General features: G+C 56.3%; 4 protein-coding genes and 1 long non-coding RNA gene across 6 annotated transcripts in view; 2 read left to right on the top strand and 3 right to left on the bottom strand.

Annotated features, from left to right (window-relative positions):
• Positions 1-95: 95 nt before the first annotated feature.
• On the bottom strand, positions 96-8,344 carry hdac6 (histone deacetylase 6). Of its 2 annotated transcripts, none has more exons than XM_086142070.1 (29): positions 8,209-8,344; positions 7,740-7,905; positions 7,480-7,593; positions 7,297-7,382; positions 7,080-7,164; positions 6,932-6,972; positions 6,105-6,201; positions 5,890-5,987; positions 5,702-5,806; positions 5,500-5,568; positions 5,297-5,423; positions 5,148-5,213; positions 5,001-5,060; positions 4,819-4,908; positions 4,519-4,625; positions 4,355-4,422; positions 3,930-4,071; positions 3,727-3,855; positions 3,295-3,463; positions 2,994-3,196; positions 2,729-2,921; positions 2,472-2,621; positions 2,213-2,390; positions 1,880-2,016; positions 1,638-1,802; positions 1,399-1,557; positions 1,177-1,323; positions 950-1,078; positions 96-869 (listed from the first exon to the last, which is right to left on the bottom strand). In XM_086142070.1, the coding sequence occupies exons 2-29, from the start codon at positions 7,803-7,805 to the stop codon at positions 804-806; spliced, it is 3,246 nt and encodes a 1,081-aa protein (XP_085998196.1). In that variant the 5' UTR covers positions 7,806-7,905; positions 8,209-8,344; the 3' UTR covers positions 96-803. The 2 variants fall into 2 exon arrangements, with proteins under 2 accessions (XP_085998196.1, XP_085998197.1); XM_086142071.1 differs by having other exon boundaries at positions 7,740-7,908; positions 8,209-8,274.
• On the top strand, positions 6,200-7,823 carry LOC147214605 (uncharacterized). Its single transcript, XR_015104400.1, has 3 exons — positions 6,200-6,229; positions 7,555-7,611; positions 7,752-7,823. It is a non-coding gene; the product is annotated as an uncharacterized LOC147214605 (long non-coding RNA).
• A 469-nt stretch (positions 8,345-8,813) lies between the features above and the next one.
• Positions 8,814-14,760, bottom strand: cxxc1a (CXXC finger protein 1a). Its single transcript, XM_086142067.1, has 15 exons — positions 13,531-14,760; positions 12,446-12,635; positions 12,157-12,341; positions 11,888-11,988; positions 11,727-11,803; positions 11,448-11,603; positions 11,187-11,360; positions 11,012-11,113; positions 10,708-10,943; positions 10,221-10,428; positions 10,031-10,141; positions 9,895-9,944; positions 9,724-9,820; positions 9,408-9,560; positions 8,814-9,326 (listed from the first exon to the last, which is right to left on the bottom strand). Exons 2-15 carry the CDS (start codon positions 12,446-12,448, stop codon positions 9,180-9,182), a joined length of 1,800 nt encoding a protein of 599 aa, XP_085998193.1. The 5' UTR covers positions 12,449-12,635; positions 13,531-14,760; the 3' UTR covers positions 8,814-9,179.
• LOC147214602 (myoD family inhibitor) overlaps positions 13,572-19,028 on the top strand; it is a 5,605-nt gene continuing 148 nt past the window's right edge. Inside the window, exons 1-5 of the mRNA XM_086142069.1 lie at positions 13,572-13,674; positions 14,533-14,675; positions 15,272-15,343; positions 15,413-15,577; positions 15,910-19,028. The exon at positions 15,910-19,028 is cut by the window's right edge and continues 148 nt beyond it. Of these exons, the coding sequence (XP_085998195.1) occupies positions 14,561-14,675; positions 15,272-15,343; positions 15,413-15,577; positions 15,910-16,181 (624 nt within the window). The 5' untranslated portion in view covers positions 13,572-13,674; positions 14,533-14,560 and the 3' untranslated portion in view covers positions 16,182-19,028. The remainder of the gene's footprint in view (positions 13,675-14,532; positions 14,676-15,271; positions 15,344-15,412; positions 15,578-15,909) is intronic.
• Positions 17,559-19,028, bottom strand: part of tfe3a (transcription factor binding to IGHM enhancer 3a) — an 8,665-nt gene continuing 7,195 nt past the window's right edge. Inside the window, exon 11 of the mRNA XM_086142068.1 lies at positions 17,559-19,028. This exon is cut by the window's right edge and continues 342 nt beyond it. The gene's annotated coding sequence lies outside the window, so the exon portion shown is untranslated.

Below are 19,028 nucleotides of genomic sequence, written 5' to 3'. Positions count from 1 at the left end.
AGGGGCGAATCGAGCGAGTCAGCTGGAGCATCTGGTCCAGACGAGCTGGGAACATGGAGCTCAGACCAGGAGCAGGAAGTCACAGTGCACCAGCAGCAGGAGCCAGGATGTCCATTTATTCAAACCGCTTTTAAACACAAACATTGCACCAAACAGGAGAGCTTCGGCTGCTGCCGTAACAGCAGTCGCAGAATCTCCGCACGTGTGACGTGACTTTCTTACAACCTTAAGATAATTCCAGTCCTGGCCCGCCGGTAGACCTCATTGTAACATCATTGGCCAGCATCTGCAGGAGGACCGAGTCTCTGAGTGTGTTCGTCCCGTTCCCCGTCCCTGTCAGCCAGCCCCCAGGCTCGGGCCGCTCCTGAGCCGCCTGACAATCAATAATCAATATGGATCTTCAACAGGAAAGATAGCGACATCATCTCCCCACCAGCGGAACGCTGGCCTCCTAGTTGACTCGAGGGGTGACCTGTTAACTACACCCGGCCGCACGTCACAAGGGCCCAGGGCCGGGCGGCCGCTCAGGCTTCCATGACCGGCCCGAAGGAGAGGTCGGCCTGCCGATGACATCGTCACCTCTGGCGAGGCGACTGGTTGGCTGGCGGCGCCAGCGGCTTGTCGCATGGCCAAGATATTCAACCGACGACCGGCTGAAGACGGTTCAGAATAATAAGCAACAGCAGTTTGTTTTTTGTGGGAGAAGTTGCCCACACGAAGCCCCTCTCCTGCCGCCGCCGGCCATCTCCATGGCAACACAACCGACCGAGCGGGAAAGGAGGGAGGTCATCTTCAAGTCCTCCTCAGCTCAGGGGAACCTCCTCTCCAAACTTGGCCAGGTGTGCAGCGTTCTTGGCCTCGAACAGGATCTGAGGACACAGGAGGACAGGGAGCGCCTGATTAGTCACGTGACCGGGTCACGTGACCGGGTCACGTGACCGGACCTTACCTGGTTGTGGACGTAGGCCTCGCACATGTAGCACCACACAGAGAGATCGCAGAAGCTCAGAACCAGAGGGTGCCCCGACGTCACGCCGTGAAGCACCATGTGCTCGTTGATGTAGCGGCCGCAGAGCACCTGGCACGTGACATCAACACGCATGACATCATCATCACATGTCATCACAGGCGCTCAGCATCCATTTACGCCATGACATCATAGAGGAAAAAGTTCACCTGGTAGCAGGTGAGGCAGATCCAGTTCTCCGCCTCGGAGCCACAGTCCTGACAGGGCCCGAAGACGTCGATGCCTGCGGCGGGAGGGGGCTTCACGGCGCCCAGGTGGGGGCACCAGGTCAGAGGGTCCACTACAAACATGGCGGCCTGCGGAGGGTCGGACACATTAGACGGTTGCCGGCCCGCAGCGGAAAAAGAGACGGGGTGAAAGAGTTTACGAACGCCGTCCAGTGAAGCTCCACATGTCAACTCCATGGTTCCCGCGGGCCTCGACCAACCACACGCCCCCTCCGCCTCCACCTCCGCCCCCTCCGGCCCCTCCGGCCCCCGCCCCGACACCTGGTCTTCAGGGCCGTCCACGGCGGCTGTCGCCCCGGCAACCTGCGCAGATCAGCCAGGCAGTTGTGAGACAGGACACCCAGAGGGTGAAGCTCAGAGGCTCAGGGGTCGGCCGGCGTCACCTGAGGCTCTGCCGGTCGGCCCTCAGCATCCTCGCTCAGATCTGCCTTCACACCGCCATCACTGGAGACCTGTGGACTCGGGTGGACCTTCGGTCTGGCCCCGCCCACCGCCGCTATGTCAAGACAGGCCAATCCTTGGGCGAGCTGCTCCAGGCCTTCCTCCACCTGATTGGACGAGACAGAGACGGTCACAGGCCGAATCCCACAGGAGACAGGAAGCTAGCGTCTGGGCGGCGTCTCACCGCAGGGTCCTCCCGGCCTGCAGGGGGCAGGGGAGGCCGGTCCGCCCCGCCGACCTCCGACCACCGGCCTCTGCCCCTGGAGCTCCGCCTCCCAGGTTTCTTTCGGGGGGGCACAGATGCCTGCACTGCCTCTGGGACTGGACACAGAAGGAGTGAGTGACTGACTGACTGTGTGTGTGTGTGTGTGCACGTGTGTGTGTGCGTGTGCTCAGGGAGGTGAGGACATTGACACCTTGCCATGGCAACAGCCTCCGATGAAACCCCCCTGTCTGAGCCAACATGGCCGACATCCTGCGGCGTGTCGTCATAGCGCCCGCCCACGGTAGCACTCACTGTGTATCCTCAGGGAGGCCCAGTAGGGGGCGTGGTGTCCTATGACCTCGGCGATGGTTGCCATGGCGCTGGGATGCGGAGGGGGAAGGGGCGTGGCCAGAGGCGGAGGGGGGTCACCCAGCAGCACACTGGTGCACATCGCCATGGAGTCTGAGATGGAGGTCAGGTTGTAGCCGCCCTGAGTGTGTGTGAAGGAGGTATCAGGTCAGCTGATCCATGATGTCACACACCTGTGACGGCTGAGGCGTTGCTCGCTCACCTCCAGGATGAGAAGGACCCGCCCCCCTGCCAGTGACATCAGCAGGTGGGTCAGGTGGGCGTACCCCTCCGGAGTCACCTGGTACCCCCCCAGGGGGTCTCCACGCGCTGCATCGAACCCGGCCGACACCAGAACCAGCCCGGGGTTGAACTGAGGAGAGGGGGGTGCAGGTCATGCCTCCTGTGTGTGTGTTTGTGTGTGTGTGTGTGTGTGTGTGTGTGTGTGTGTGTGTGTGTGTGTGTGTGTGTGTTTGTTACCTCAGTCGCAATGGGCATGACAACATGGTGGAAGGCGGCCAGGTAGTCAGAGTCCCCCATTCGCCCGCCACTCCACGCCACATTGACGTTGAACCCCGCCCCCTTGCCCGTGCCCACCCGGTCAGGGGCGCCGTCCTCCGAAGAGGGGAAGAAGATGCCGTTGTCATAGCGATGGAGGGAGATGTACAGCACGCTGTGGACAGGCACGTCAGCTGTCAGTCACATGACACCAGGACGGCGGTTAGGGCACCTGGACTGGGCACACCTGTCATCCTCCTCGAAGATGTGCTGCGTCCCGTTGCCATGGTGAACGTCCCAGTCCAGGACAAGCACCTTCAGCGGGCGGGGGCTGATGTTCTGCGCGTGACGAGCAACCACCGCCGCTGTGTTGAACAGACAGAAGCCGCAGGGGACGTCTCTCTCTGCGTGATGGCCGGGGGGACGGACGATGGCCACGCCGTTCCTCACCTGCAGGAAACAACCTTCTCATCTGCATCTGCTGCCATCCTGTGTCTGTGTGTGTGTGTGTGTGTGCGTGTGTATGTATGCGTGTGCGCGTGCACTACCTCCCCCCTCAGGACCTCCTCCACCATCCTGCAGCTCCCCCCGGCAGCCAGCAGGGCGCAGTGGAACGACTGGTTGTTGAAGAAGATGGAATTAAACTCCTCTCCCAGTTTGTGAAGATCTCTGCTCTTCATGTCTGCTGTGGCCTTCATCTGCTGGATGTGGGGCACACTGAGCAACACACACACACACACACACACACACACACACACACACACACACACACACACACACACGCGTCACCCATGTCACCGTGAAGGTCCATCAGAGCAGTTCTGACCTGTTGAGGTCCTGACTCTTCTGGACCTCTGGAGGTTCTGAGATGTGTCTGGTAGAAGGACATCAGCAGCAGGTTCAAAAAGTCCTGGAGGTTCTGAGGTTGTAGAATGTGTGCTAACTGTGTGTGTAAGTGTGTGTGTGTGAGTGTGCGTCACCTGTGACAGGCGGCGAGCTCCTCCTCGGTAGCGAGTCGGGCCGGGATCCGTCTGCAGCGCTCCAGCAGCCCCAGCCGCTCGTGTTTGCTGAAGATGGAGAAGATCCTCTTTGGCTGCTCGGGGTGATGTCTGCAAGGACACAGCAGCAGACTCTTCTCACTGAATCAGTCCTGCGTCCTGTCCCGTCCAGCAGACACACCCACCTGTCCCACATGTTCAAGTGCTCCATCATCCTCTCATCGTACACCAGGCCTGTCGTCGTGGCGACCGTGGGGTCGGGGTTCTGGCAGTCCTCCTCATCCTGTGCTGTCATGACAACCTGTGTCCTGACTGACGTGCAGCTTCCTGCCAGGAGATGTTCAGGTTGCATGTTCTCACAATGATGTCCCAGAGGAACATTGAGAGCCTTCTCAGGAGACTCATCCTGAGGTCATCTGCAGGAGTCACTCCGGCACCAGTATGCACATGCGTGTTTTTGCGTATGTGTCAGTCTGTGTGAGTATGTTTATATGTATGTGCACATACAGGTGCGTGTGTGTGTATATGTATGTGTGTACACATGCGTGTGTGTCTTTGCGTATGTGCCAGTTTGTGTGTGTGCATGTTTGTGTGTGTGTTTGTGTGTTACCCAGCACTTGCAGGCGGCTCCAGTGTGTGTACTGAGCACAGACGGTCTGGGAGATGGACTCCATGGCGCTGAGACACAGAGCAGGGTCACACACACCTTCATCCTGACATCATCACACAGTGGCAGAAGAGAGTGTGGGTGTGTGTGTGTGTGTGTGTGTGTACCCCGCTGATGGAGCTGTGGGGGGGGTCAGACGAGGGCAGGCTCCCCCCAGCAGAGCTGACACACAGGCTGCAGCACCCTCTGCTGTGGCCTTCAGGTTATAACCTCCCTGCAAACAGAAGATGGGTCTCAGTGTGTAGCCCGGGGCCTCTCAGGGCCTCCGGAGCCTCTCAGGCCTTCTGGGGCCCCCCTGCAGCCTCCTCTGGACCTAGACCACAGTCAGTCCAATGAGCTGGAACCGGAGCCGCCAGGAGGTTCTGAGCAGAGCACTAGACTTCAGCTCCAGAGGTTGATGTTCTCACCTCCAGGGCCAGGACCAGGCGACCCTCCGCCAGACCCATCAGCATGTGGGTCAGAACATGGAAGCACTGAGGACGCACACTCATCATGCCCTGCACGCAGACACACACACACACACACACACACACGTCATCAACAACATTATTCCATTTTCCCATGTGTGTATGCGTGTGTGTCGTCTCACCTTGGGGTCTCCTAGAGCAGCATCGAACCCAGCACAGACCAGAACCAGCTGAGGCTGAAACTGAAGACACACACAGGGTTAAACACACACACACTCACTGATAACACCATGTGTATAGTTGTGTGTGTGTGTGTGTGTGTGTGTCACCTCATAGGCCACAGGTAGCAGCAGCTGGTGAAAAGCAGCAATGTAATCAGCGTCTGTTTTTCCCGTCTGGACACAGGAGGAGAGCGGGTGAAGACCTCGGCCTTCAGAAGACTGAGATGGTATCTTCATAGAGGATCGTGAGGACCCACCTGGTTCCAGGGTAGGTTGATGCTCCGCCCCTCGGCGGCCCCTCCGCCCACAAACTGGCTGCCAGACTCAGGCAGGTGAGGCCAGAATGAGGCGCAGTCAAACCTGTGGACACTGAAGTACAGCACACTGCAACACACACACAAACAGTGTTAATAAATGATGTTTGTTGCGTTTGAGGACAGAGGTGACAGCAAGGGGTCACCTGGGGTCGTCCTGGAACAGGTACTGGATGCCCTGCCCGTGATGGATGTCCCAGTCCACAATCAGCACCCTGATAGACAGACATACACGCACACACGCACGCAAACACACACACACACACACATACACACAGACATGTCATGTGAGCTGCTTGGTCCAACGGGTCTGGCACGTCCCCCAGTCAGTGAAGGTCTGAGACGGACCTGCTGACGGCGTGCCTGGTCTGAGCATAGCGAGCGCCCACAGCAACGTTGTTGAAGATGCTGAAGCCGTTGGCCTCCCGACTCTGGGCGTGGTGACCAGGAGGCCTGAGGGACGGACAAACAGGCATCAGGGACCGCGGACGGGACGACCAGGACGCGGAGCGCGCCTGAACGCATCACGGCCTTACCTGACCACAGCAAATCCATTCCTGAGCTCGGAGGTCATGACCTTATCGACCAGCTGCAGTACCGAGCCCACTGCCAGAAGGGACACTTGGAAGGTCTCCTGGAACAAACACAAACACAAATACAGTTTAATTATCTCCCTTTTGAAATGGGTAAGTGCCTTCATGTCATGCTGGGTTGTGTGTGTGTGTGTGTGTGTGTGTGTGTGTGTTCTTACAGGATGGAGGTAGATGGAGTCGTATTTGTTGGAGAGACTTTGCAGTTCAGACTCCGACATCATCTCAGTGGATTTCATCACATCGATGTGATCCTGCCTGTGGACGGACACAGACACACACACGAGTACATGTTTACTTTTTTTTTTTTAGTGTTTTTTGAATTTTGTTTCTTGGAGAAGTCAACAAAAATAACTATCCACATCTGTCAGTGGGTCATTAATTCAGTAGGATCTCCATGGCTTCCGGTGCGGTGCATTTTATTTGGAGCCTCACCGATCAAAGGATAGGGCTCCTTTCGTTTTTTATTTTATTTATTTATTAATTTATCGAATTTAGAAAGCGCAAACAAACCAGTAGGGCCAAATTCAAACATACAGCAATGACAACTGATGACATGAATTTTACATTTCAAAATGTTCTTCCTTTGTGAAGGGACACCCATGTGTATTTAGTTGAATGAATCTAAGGGTGTGTCACTCACAGTTCAGTACGTTTTGGTTTTTAGGTTCTTTTTAAAGATTTTCTGCATAATTTAAAAAAGGCATTTTAAGGCATTCTGTGTTTGCATGGAGAAGTTGGCTAAACAAAATAACACTGACGCAGAGTATATCTCTTTTGTTTCCTAAAAGCAGACCAAATGTAGCACAATCTTTTGAGACACACTGGTAGTGATGGAAACTATGTGCTTTCACACATGAGAGAGATATCTGGTCAGTGGTTTCAATATGATCTTCACAAGAAGCTAACATGCTCGTAGCTTAAGGCAAAGGCCACTGGCATGCACCTCACCGGACTCATCCATTTCAAGTTTAGGTTAGAGACTCACTTGTGGACCAGGAGTACCTCCTCCTCTGTGGCAGCTCTGGCCTGACACACACACACACACACACACACACACACACACACACACATCAGTACTCTTAGAGTTAAATAAAAGTTGCTCAGTGTGCAGAGCATTGTAGGTTCAAACTCACTGGGACTTCAATGCAGCGTGACAGAAGATCCTGCCTCTTCAACTCAGCCATGATGGATGTCACTCTGTCTGGACACTCTGGGTGACTGAGTCACACACACACACACACACACACACACACACACACACACACACACACACACACAGACACAGGTAGGTTGTCATGGAGACAGAACACCTGTGAATTGGGTCTCTGAAGGATCCAGAAGACAGGGTACCTGGGATCCCACAGGTTCCGGTGGTGGGTGAAGGTCTTTGTGTAGACCAGACCGGTGCCACTGGCTGTAGACCTGCTGGACAGATCCTGCAGGTGCACGCACGCAGACACACACACACACAGAGGAGGTGATGTCAGGTGACTGATGTGTCATCAGACCATGTGACCCGGTGCTTCCACACACCAGTTGCTGCAGTTTGAAGTCCAACTCCTCGACTCGACTTTTGTCCATCCTGCCTCTCCTCTTCACCTCCTGCAGGCTCCTCCCATCCCTCCTGCTGCCGTCCACAGCGGTGTCCTGCACACACACACACAGGTAGTTTATAGTTTACTTTATAGTTTACACATTCATTACTACCTGACTGTGAAGTCAAACTTTCACCTCCCCTTGTGTGTGTGTGTGTGTGTCTGTGTGTGTGTGTGTGTGTGTGTGTGTGTTTGGACCTGTGGAGACAGGCGAGGAGATCTTCGGACTGCTTTGGGTCTGGGCTGATCTGGTCCAGATGACATCCTGAGGACGGACGGCGGCGGGTTTCCAGGCAGCAGGAAACACCGGGGTCAAAGGTTACGCGTGGGAGCCCAGATGTTCACAGCTGTATCACCCTAGCCTCTGCTGGACACATGCGTTACAGTATCAGCCTGCCCCTGCGTGCAAACGCAAACGCAAACGCAAACACACACACACACACACACACACACACACACACACACACACACAAACACACACACACAAACACACACACACACACACACACACAGCCCAACACTAGGGGACCGGTTAGCTCGGCTAACTGGATGCTAGTATACTAATGTTGCTAACGTTAGCATGTAGCTATCTCTCTCTCGCTCTCTCTCACACACACACAGACACACACAGACAGACAAACAGACAGACACACACACACACACTGACTCGCGTCGCGTAGACTTCCCGGTCCTCCACGGTCCGTCTCCGGCAGCCTTCCTTCCTTCCGCTGGGCGCCAACCGAGCCCGGCGCGCGTTCTTACGACGTCACGGGTTGCGCGTGAACCGATGACGTCACAGGTGGTTGGCCGCGGCGTTGCGGAGTGACGCGCCGGTGACCGGAGACCCGCGGAGCGGACACGCAGCGCAAACGCAACCGAAACCGGAAGTGACGTCATGAACGATCAATGCATTGACCCGCCTCGTTGTTACTGCGGCTGATCAACATCTCATACATACACACAGATCTCTATGCGCGTATACAGCACCTTGACGTGTTTTTCATTTAGAATTCATCAGTTTATCCCCACTTTTTGCATAAAACACTTTCTCAACGACCTCATCCATCCATCGTCCATCTGTCCCTCCATCATCGTCCGCAGCCAATCACAGCAGTTGCTGGGCCAAGCTCGTGGGGCGTAACCTGGCCGGTCAGCTGTCCCCAGAACCTGGAGAACCTACAGAGACCCCCGAAGGAGAGCCTGGAGAACCGGGGTCAGAACCAGGGCGTGACCCCTGAACCCTGTGCTGGAGTCCAGTGAGGCAGACACAGCGAGAGTTCAACATGGTCGGCTTTTAATGAAAACTAGAAAAAAACAAATGAGAAGAGTCGCGGCTTCTAGGAGGTTTCAGAAGGTTCTACAAGAACATCAGGATGAACCTGGAGCTGCACCTGGTTTCTATTCACGTCCAGGAGATACTCTGTCCTTCAGGTGAACAATTCATTGCAATGTTCTGAGGACACACACACACACACACACACACACACACACACACACACACATGATGATGGAAGTACACAGACTCGGTGTCTAACTGTTCTAGTTCTGGAAAGTTCTGGATGTTTGGACTCTGCGATGTAGCATCTGTCGGCGTGGTCTGTGAAGATGGGTGTCGCCATGGAGACGGAGGGGGGGCGTCTAGCGGTCCTTGGCGGAGCGCAGGTCGGAGGTCACCGGGTCGTGCTGGATGGTCTGGTGGAGCATCAGGGCCAGCAGGCCGGCCCGGTTGGTCATGGCCGCCCGCAGGTTCCTCTCCTGCTCGAACAGCTCGTCCAGCTTGTACCACTGCAAGGACAACTCAATGTCAACGGACCGGGACCGGGACCAGAACCAGCACCAGCACCGGCACCGCAGGAAGACCACTACCACTCGGACTCGCTCCAGGTCCACCTCCGCCCGCCGGAGCTTCTCCCAGCAGTAGTGCTTGTTACACTTCCTCTTGGAGACGCGGCAGAAATCACCCGTGGGCTCGAAGACGTCCCTCACCAGGGGACAGCCACACACCTCGTCTGCTGGCACCTGCACACACACACACACACACACACACACACACACAGGTGATCACAGGTCCTTGGATATCTCATGTCGGTAGATGCAGTGTCTACAGCGGAACTCCCGGTGAGGAGATCCGAGTGAGAAGATCCAGGTGAGGTGCTCCTGCCGAGGGGAGCCCGTCCGATACCTTGGGGTCTCTGGAATGTTCCGGACACAGGACCTGCAGCCTCTTGCAGTAGGTCTTGCTCTGAGGGTTGTAGACGTCGCAGAAGAGGCGGGTGGCCCTGAGGGACACGGACCTTGTTACAGCGTCACAGCACCTACAGAAGGTCCACGGTGGAGACCAGCAGGTCCTCACCCCTCGATCCGGGTCGGGTACATGGATCCGAAGGACGTCTGGCTCTCGTACTGACGGAGGAGAAGAGGATCAGCCGGGGAAGAACCGACAGGGGGGACGGATGGACGTGACGTCACGGCGTATCGTGGGCGCTGACCTTGGCGTAGCACCTCTCCATGTGCCGCAGCGCCACCTTGGGGTTGACGGGGTGGCTGCAGGACACGCAGAAGATCTGGAGGTCGTCGCCGTCTCCGTCGCCCTCGGCCACCTGGAGGACAGACGGACGCTCAGCGGGCGGAGGAGGGGGCGGCGGCGGAGGCGGAGGCGGAGGCGGACGGGGACGTCACCTCCTCGTCCTGCTGGACCTGATGCATCTTGGAGGTGGCGATGATGTTCTCCAGCTCGTGGAAGCGCTTCTCCATCAGCGTGAGGCGGAGCCGGGCCGCCTGCTGCTCCCTCCTGATTCGCTCCAGCTGTCTCCGCCCCTTCTCCTCAGCCACGCACGGACTCTGCTGCCACTGCTGGATCCTCTGCGGGAGGATCTCGTAGATCCGGCTGCGGGAGGCGACCAGGAGAGCCCGGCTGTGATGGAACGCACCGCGGCTCCTCGCTCCCAAACTCTAGGACGTCATACGTAGGACACCTGGGAGTACTTGTACGCGGCGCGGGTGTGTGTGTTAGCGCGGGGAACGGAACAGGTACAAGTGGCTATGAAGGAAGGTTACAGGTGTGTGACGGCTCGTTTCCTAGTGTGTTGCATGCGTGTTACGGGTGTGTTCGGGGTCAGTAAAGGTGAGCTACAGGTGTGTCTCTCGCTGTGACGGTGCGTCTCACTTGGCGGCGAGCTTCATGCCGCAGTGGTCGGAGCAGTACTTGGAGGCGACCCTGGCCGGCTCCACGCATCCCGGTCCCAGGCACTGCCGCGTGGCCCCGCCCCCCTCCTTGGCCCCGCCCCCCTCCTTGGCCCCGCCCTCTGCGGCCCGCTCGCTGTGCCGCACGCGCTCCCTGTGGCGCTGCTTCGCTTTGTGCCGCCGCGGCTTGGCCTCCTCTTTGGGGGCGAAGACGGACTTCTGTGGGCCGTGACATCATCAGTGACATCGTCGAACGCCGCGCACTCTTCTCCGGAGACCTTCCTCACCTTCTTCTCCGCCTTCTTCTCTCGCCTCTTCACGTGCTTCACCTTCACCGCCTTCTTCCTCAGGGGGTCGCACTGAGCGTCCTCGTCCTCGCTGCGCCACACCTGTGACAGGAAGCGGGGTCAGCGCGGGTCCCGGTCCCGGTGCCGGATGGCGGTCGATCGGCCGGGCACTGACCAGGTCTCGGTATCCGGCGGCCTTGTACTGCTCGTAGAGCTCCAGCTCGCTCTCGCTGAAGACCATCTCCTCGTCCTCGTCCGCGTCCTCGTCCGTCTGGTAGCCTTTCCTGGATAAGCTCCGCCCCCTGACGCCGCCACAACTGAGTTCTTCCTCTCGAACGCGAAGCATCTTCTGCTCGGCAGGAAGAGCCACCTCAGTCGCGCGGCCCCTCGGAGGAGGACCCGCCCCGGCCCCGGCCCGGCCCCGGTTCTGACTCACCCGGGCTCGGACCTCGCACTGCCGCAGCCTGCACTTCTGCCGGACCTTGCTGGGCCCGCCGAACTTCTTCATGTCCTTGCAGAAGTCGCAGAGGCCGCAGTCCTCCGTCCGCAGGCAGGGGGCGCACTCACCGCACATCCTGGCCGAGCGCTTGATCTGGGACGGGAGCGCAGTGTCAGGGGGCGGGACCAGGCGGAGGGGCGGGGTCGGGGGAGGGGCGTGCCAGAGGGAGGGGTGGGGTCAGGGGCGGGGCCAGAGGGAGGGGCGGGGCCAGCTTACCTGCGAGGCCTGCCTCCCGTCCCTCTCGCTCTCCTTGGTCTTCACGCGGCTCCGGACCTCCGGGGACGGGTCCAGGTCTGCGGGGAACACAGGAAGGACACGGCTAACGGCTAACCGCTAGCTCCGGCCGCTTCCCGGAATAAAATCTGAAGGAGACTGGCCTCTGCAGGACGGACAGAACCACACCCGGATGGACCTGGCGGCCTTCTCCGAAACATCTACACAGCTTCCATGGAACCACTCCCTGCAGCTGTCACACCCTCTGGGGATGGACGGAGAGAGAGAGAGAGAGAGAGGGAGAGAGAGAGGGAGAGAGAGAGGGATGATGGAGGGATGATGGAGGGATGATGGAGGGATACAGAGGGATGGGTGACAGACGGTGATGGCATGATCATTTGAGTGATAGAGTGATGTTTGGAGGGTGTTTTACATCATGAAACAGTTGATATCAGGTTTCCTGCAGACGCAGTAAACGGGCGCGTTCGGCGTTTCCATGGCAACCGGCCGTCCTCCCCCCTCCTCCTCCTCCTCTTCCTCCTCCTCCTCCTCCTCCTCCTCCTCCTCTTCGTCCTCCTCTTCCTCCTCCGTTGGCCGGCGCTCCTCAGCCTCCAAGTCCTGGAACCCAAAGCGGCTTCACGTCAGATCCCGTCACGCCGGACCGGAAGCCGCGGAGCCGCGACGTCATCCTAACCCGCGTCCACCGGAGGCGCGTGACTCACCATCACCGCCGTCGGCAGGACCTCCGTGGATCTCCGTGGATCTCCGTGGACCTCCGTGGAGCGGGATCTCCTCTCAGCGAGCGGCACCGCAGCCTCTTTGTTTCCTCCTCGGCTTCATCTCTTCTTCTGCGGCCTCCTCGTCCCGCCCGGGATGCGGAGCAACAGCGACACCTGCTGGGCGGAGAGAGAACTGCACCCGCAGCCGCGCCTCACATGTCAGACCTCCTCAGACCTCCTCAGACCTCCTCAAACCTCCTCAAACCTCCCCAGACCTTCCCAGACCTCCTCAGACCCCATGACCTCCTCAAAGCTCCTCAGACCTCCTCAAACCTCCCCAAACCTCCTCAGACCGTCAGATCGTCAGACCTCCTCAGTCCTCCTCACACCTCCTCACACCTACCCAGACCTCCTCAGACCCCATCAGTCCAGACCGGTCCCCCGCACCCGCCAAGATCCGCTCGACCTCAGAGAGCTTGCTGGGTGCGGGTGCAGTACCCCCGCTGGCCAGCAGGGGGAGCCATTTCCCACAGCAAAGGTTGCAGGTTCGAGGTGTTTATTGTCACACGCTCGCCGAGCACAGTGAAAAAAACTAAACAAGAAATAATGAACTTGTTGTTGCAATAACCAAGAGCCACGACATCTGAACAGTACTGACAGGATGTATGTGAACACACACCTACGTAAACACTTGTATTACTAGTTGCAGTGCCGGTAGTTGTATCGTAGTAAACTTGTCAGGAATGTTGTTTTCATCATTATTATTATTATTGTTGTTGTTTTCGTCATAGGAAGCAGTCGTTGAAGTGATAGTTGTTTTAATATAATTTTTATTGTTATTATTACATAACATATCATCAGTAGTAGTTGTGGTAGTTTATTCTTATTTTCTACCATATCATCACAATTATCATTATAATTATTCCTTGTAGCAGTAGTGGCCATGGTTTTATTGATATCAGGGCAAGAGTTAGCCTACAATCAGTAAAGGCTGCTTTCTTCATTTTCTTATCAGCGTCTGTGCGTGTGTGTGTGCGTGTGTGTGTGTGTGTGTGTGTGTGTGTGTGAGATGATGAGCGTGCACATACGTGTTTGGCTGGGAGGAAGCGGGTGGGCGGTCCGACACGAGCGCTGCCGACGGCCGGACGGACACAATTCGCTGGAGACGAGAGACGGACGGGGAGAAAGACGGGAGGACGAGAAGAAAGGAGGGAAGGACAGAAGGTCAGGAGGTGAGGAGAGGTTTCTTCAAACCTCGATGTTGTCGTCCGTCGTCGTCGTCCGTCTGCGAGCGGCGGTTTATTACTGCGTTGCTGTCGGCGTGTCGGTGGAGGTGAAGGTGGACCTGCTGGTCCCACCTGAGGCTCATCTACTCAACTCAGAAGCTCAGGATTGAGAGACACTAAACGTGACCTCCACCTTCCTGCTGACCTTCCAGAAGCTCCAGGACTTAATCTGATGGACTCATGAATGAAGGACTTTATGGACTGACAGACTGAGGGTGATAGATAGATAGATAGATAGATAGATAGATAGATAGATAGATAGATAGATAGATAGATAGATAGATAGATAGATAGATAGATAGATAGATAGATAGATAGATAGATAGATAGATAGATAGATAGATAGATAGATAGATAGATAGTTTACAGTACGTGCACAGTGTTCCCTCGAAGCTGCGCTGCTCCAGCATTCTCCACACATACAGCGAAAAAACACACAAACACAAAAAGCAACATGAATGGAAAGAGTCACATGCAGTTCAGGGGGATGCATGGAGTGATAGATGCATGGAGTGATAGATGCATGGAGTGATAGATGGATGGAGTGACAGATGGATAGAGTGATAGATGGATGGAGTGATAGATGCATGGAGTGATAGAGTGGTCCTTGAGTTGCTCCTGGTGGCCTAAAGTAAAAGCTAATCTTCTACTGAACCCTCTTCATGGATCTTCTCAGTGTGGAGCCGCTGGAGGATCAGCAATCAATCAATCAATCAATCAATCAATCAATCAATCCATTGGTTATTGCTGATTGATAACTATCCGGTCCCTGCGTCCCACTGATTGACTATTGATTATTCCTAGACGCCGTCAATCCATCTGCTCCGCTGACATGGACGTGACTCCAGGAGACGGGGTCTCCGGGGGCGAAGCCAGCAAGATCCACCACTCAGACTGCGTCTCCAGCCAGCCGGCGGCCAATGGGACGCTGCCGCGTCACGGGTCAGGTGAGTGGGCGGAGCCTTCGCTCTCTGATCGATACGCCGCCAATCAACAGATACATAGCAGGAAGATGTCTGAGGAGGAGCGGCGTCTCGTGCTGAAGAGGAACATGGCGGGACGTGAAGGTGGCGTTTTCCCGAGAGGCTCAGAAGAGCAGGAACCGAGTGAGAAGATGAGATCACACGAACCCGGAGAAGGTCCGAACTCACCTGAGGAAGTCATTGAAGCTCAGCTCCCGAACCCGCATGTCGAAGGGCCACTTCCTGTGTCAGGACGTCTGTGTTTAGCAGAACTTCCTCCGACCTTCGGCCCGCTTCCTGTCTGACCGGGTGAGACGCTGCAGTCTCACGGCAAACACAGACACATGTGGGAGCTGCGACAGACACACACCTCCTGGACGGATACACACGTCCTGGATGCACACACACCTCCTGAATGGACACACACCTCCTGGAGAACATCAGGAGATCCAAAGTCACCGTTTGGAGAACCTCTGAGGACCAGCCGGGTCAAAGCATTGTTACCGTCCTTCTCTGGTGTTGTTGAGTTTGGTGTGGTTCCGGGATTGTGCGCTAACCTTCGACCTCCTGTTGACCCACAGCAGATGAGGCTCCGCCCCCTGTCCCAGGTGCGCCGCAGGAGCCCCGCCCCCTGCCCCCCCGGAGGGCCGCAGGTGAGGTCACACCCACCGGTGTGAAGTCCTGTGTGATTCCTGCTGTGATGTCGCCTGTCCTTCTCCCAGATGAGGCTCCGCCTCCTACCTGCGACCAGCCGCTGCCCGTGCCCCCCCCGCCTCCTCGCCCACCGCCACGTCACCCGAGGTCCAATCAGAAGAGTCCGTCCTCCGGTAGAAGCTCCGCCTCCATCAAGACGGACGCCGCCCAGATCCAGCAGGTGGCAGGAGACGGTGAGCCAGTCACACACCTGATGAAGGTCAGAGGTCAGGTGACGGGTCCTGAAGGCCCTCTGGGGTGTGATGAGATGTTCAGGGACCAACGGAAACTTGAAAGGCGGGGCGTTCGGGTGTTTCAGGAAAACACAGAGTGTGTGTTTATCAGCCCGATGCCTTCGTCAGGGCTTATCGCTCTCATCCACATGGACATACTCGCACACGTGCACACTGAGATAACAACAGTTCTAGGCCTCACACCTTCTCACACATCTGTGTGTGTGTGTGTGTGTGTGTGTGTGTGTGTGTGTGTTGCATAAACTGCCTCAGCGCCTCCGTTGTGTCCACAGACCGCTGCGCTCACTGCCTCCTGGCGTGCCTGTTCTGCGAGCCGCTGGCCCTGTGCGTGGCTCTGGAGTGGTGCCTGGCGTGCGGAGGGGGCGGAGCCGGCTGCTGCTGCCAGGCGTGCGGAGGGGGCGGAGCCTGCTGCTGCGTGGAGGCGGCGTGCGGCGAGGAGGCGTGTCAGGCGGCGCTGGACTGCGGCTGCATGGAGGAGTGCTGCAGCTCCTCGGACTTCCTGGAGATCTGCCTGGAGTGCTGCTCCATCTGCTTCCCCTCTTAGGGCCTTCAAGTCGCCCGCGCCTGGCGGGATTCGGCCCGGCGGGCGCCGCTCGCCCTCAGGAGGCCGGAGATCAGACCTTGGACGGCCGAACCCCAGCAGGACCGCGTGGAACACATCAGAGGACGCCGACGGAACCTCGTGTCGGCGTGAAGACCGAGACCCGCCGCGTCCTCGGTTCTCTCACCGACGTTCCGCCGGCATCAGGGGAACCTGCACAGAACCATCGGCAGAACCGCTAGAACCGCTAGAAGCCCGAGGGAACCGCTGGCACGGCTCCTCTTGTCCCACGTCACCCGAGAGCAACATCGGAACCTTCGCCAGAAGGAACCGCCGGTCCTTCGACCTTCTCCGTCAGTCGGACCGACCGGCCGGCTGCGTTCACTGACCTCCGGGAAATGAAAGATGAAAGACCCAGTTATCTTGGTCCTGATTGGCAGGTGGCCGTGGGGAGGAGGGCGGGACAGGAAGCCAGGCGGCCAAACAGGAAACAGGAAATCACTGAGATGACAACGGCGCCTGACCTCTGACCCCGACCCCCAGACATCAAAGAGACACACACGCAGACTGGCATATACGTAAAAACACACAAACATGCATGCATGCACACACACACATACACACACACACACACACACACACACACACACACACACACACACACACATACAAACACACACATATACACACACACACACAGACAGGCACATATGCAAACACACACACACACACACACAGACACACACGCACACATATACCCACACACACACAGACAGGCACATATGCAAACACACACACACACACACACACACACACACACACACACACACACACACACACAAACAAACACATACACCCACACAGACAGGCACATACACAAAAACACACACACAAACGTACGCACATATACAGACGCACACAAACGAATACATACATAAATACGCACTGATACACACACACACACACACACAGACGGACTGGAAAAAAACAGGCCATTGGTCTTTGGGGTCAAAGGTCAACCCTGCACTCTTCTTCATGCTGCAAATTGCTGCCCCCTAGTGGCGGCGACAGGAACTGCAGCGCCAGCGTGCTCCGGGCAGGGCCGTTACCATGGGATTAAATTGAATTGAATATTCCTTTAATCGTCCCACAGTGGTGATATTTCAAGACAAAGAAACATGAACAAGGGGGAAGAAGAGGGGAAAAGCCACTCCCAAAGCAGGCACCTGAAGGGGGCAGTGTGGGATTGGAACAAGCGATCGGGGGGTGATCGTGAAGCAGACAACACGTTAGTGGAGGAGGATGATGTTCACTGCAGGTCCAAGAGCTTTTATTTCTATAAAAACTATAAAATCAACAAGGAAACACCGACACGTGACATGAGGCGGATGCCACTCCCTTTATTCATCCCATCCCATTGCCATAGCGACAGGTCGCTGACATCAATTGATCGGGTCATGGCTTTTACTCCGACGTTTAAACTTGGAAAATAGAATGACATTGATGTCAAAGGATCCTCGGCCCTTTCAGGCGGCAGGATGCTATTGGAAGCTAATGGAGGCTAATGGAGGCTAACCGCCAGGGACGCTTCCCCGTTAGCTTGGCACTCGCTGATTCTGAGACACAAGATGGCCGACGAGCTTATCAGCTGCCTCCAAAGTGCAGGTCTTATCTGGGCGCTACAGCCAACAGTCTGAAAAGGAGGGTTAGCGAACACTACTTTTAAAGCTACTACTAAAGCTACATGTGCGGTCAAGACTACAGCTACGGCTCAAGTTGCAACGGCAGCGGCCGAAGCTTTCCGCGGAGCCGCTAGCCCCGGAGGCCGATGAGCGATTCATCTCATCCGATGACACTTTAACATTGCCGCGCATAGAAATGTTTGCTATTAGTTTGTAAACGAGACAAAGCTAAAAGATAACAACTGCATAGAGTACATAGATCATTAGTTGCCGGCTAACCAGCGTAGCCTGCAGTGCATTCAGATTTGTTGCGCCCTCAGCTATCTTGATCTTCCGCTAACAGTAAGGACAGTGCAATGGAAGTAAAAGTCACTCTAGCTACAGCTGGCAGCTAACGGTGGCTGTAAATGCATGAAAGTGATCGTCGAAAGCCTTTTTAACCAGTTAAACTTTGTGAGGGAAAGGACTCCTCTGGTTTCTGAGTGAAGGGTTTTAGCTTCGACAACAAGCTACAGCTAGCGGCCGCTGCAGAGCGAGTTGAACGATCGAGGCGCCCGTTCAGACTCGGTGTTAAAGCCTGTAAACAGATTCACTTTCGATGTTAGCTCAATAAATGCTTGTTTGTTTCATATGTTTGTCTTTGCTCTGCCAGTTTGCTCCAGCTAATTAGTTGTCTCACAGTAACCGGTATCAGCAGTTTGTTCCTGGATTTGGTCCATGATTATTTTTCTCAGCCCTTGGTAACACTAACAGGCCGCCGTACAGTTAGCCGCTCGCTAACACGGGTTCTGAATAGCTCCGGAGGCGGCTATTTGCAAGCTAAGAGTGCCAGGTAGTCGTCAGCTGCATTAGTGGTTTACAGTGCGGAGGCCCGATATCTTCCGACGGATCGATAGATCAATCAACGGTTTCCCTTATTATCCAATAATCAATATCTGATGGAGATCCAATCAGCTCGCTGTGTTTCCTCCAGCTGCCGGATCCAGCGGTGGATCCGGAGGACCTCGTCCCGATCCGGCCGTCGTTTCCACGGACCTCGTACTCCTGGATGCGCTGTTACCATGGTGACAGAGGAGCGTGCCCTGTCGCCACGGCAACGGGGCTCGGTCACTCGCTCCGCTGCGTTCGTGACGTCGTCCGGGTAGAAAAGAGTGCGTAAAAAGAGGTC

This window comes from Fistularia commersonii, chromosome 34 (genome assembly GCF_037954325.1).
Source record: "Fistularia commersonii isolate RoL2024-O1a breed Wild chromosome 34, RoL_Fcom_v1.0, whole genome shotgun sequence".
Lineage (NCBI taxonomy): Eukaryota > Metazoa > Chordata > Actinopteri > Syngnathiformes > Fistulariidae > Fistularia > Fistularia commersonii.
The sequence above is the reverse complement of the archived record's forward strand: the minus strand, read 5'-3'. Positions and strand labels throughout refer to the sequence as shown.

Coding starts and splice junctions, on each gene's coding strand:
- cxxc1a (XM_086142067.1), bottom strand. Junction 10,142..10,220: donor AGGTCCAGCAGGACGAGGAG/GTGACGTCCCCG, acceptor TCTGTCCTCCAG/GTGGCCGAGGGCGACGGAGA. Junction 9,821..9,894: donor TACCCGACCCGGATCGAGGG/GTGAGGACCTGC, acceptor CGTGTCCCTCAG/GGCCACCCGCCTCTTCTGCG.
- hdac6 (XM_086142070.1), bottom strand. CDS start 7,805: ATGTCATCTGGACCAGATCAGCCCAGACCCAAAGCAGTCCGAAGATCT. Junction 2,922..2,993: donor ATCTTCGAGGAGGATGACAG/GTGTGCCCAGTC, acceptor GCCTGTCCACAG/CGTGCTGTACATCTCCCTCC. Junction 2,622..2,728: donor TCATGCCCATTGCGACTGAG/GTAACAAACACA, acceptor CCCTCTCCTCAG/TTCAACCCCGGGCTGGTTCT.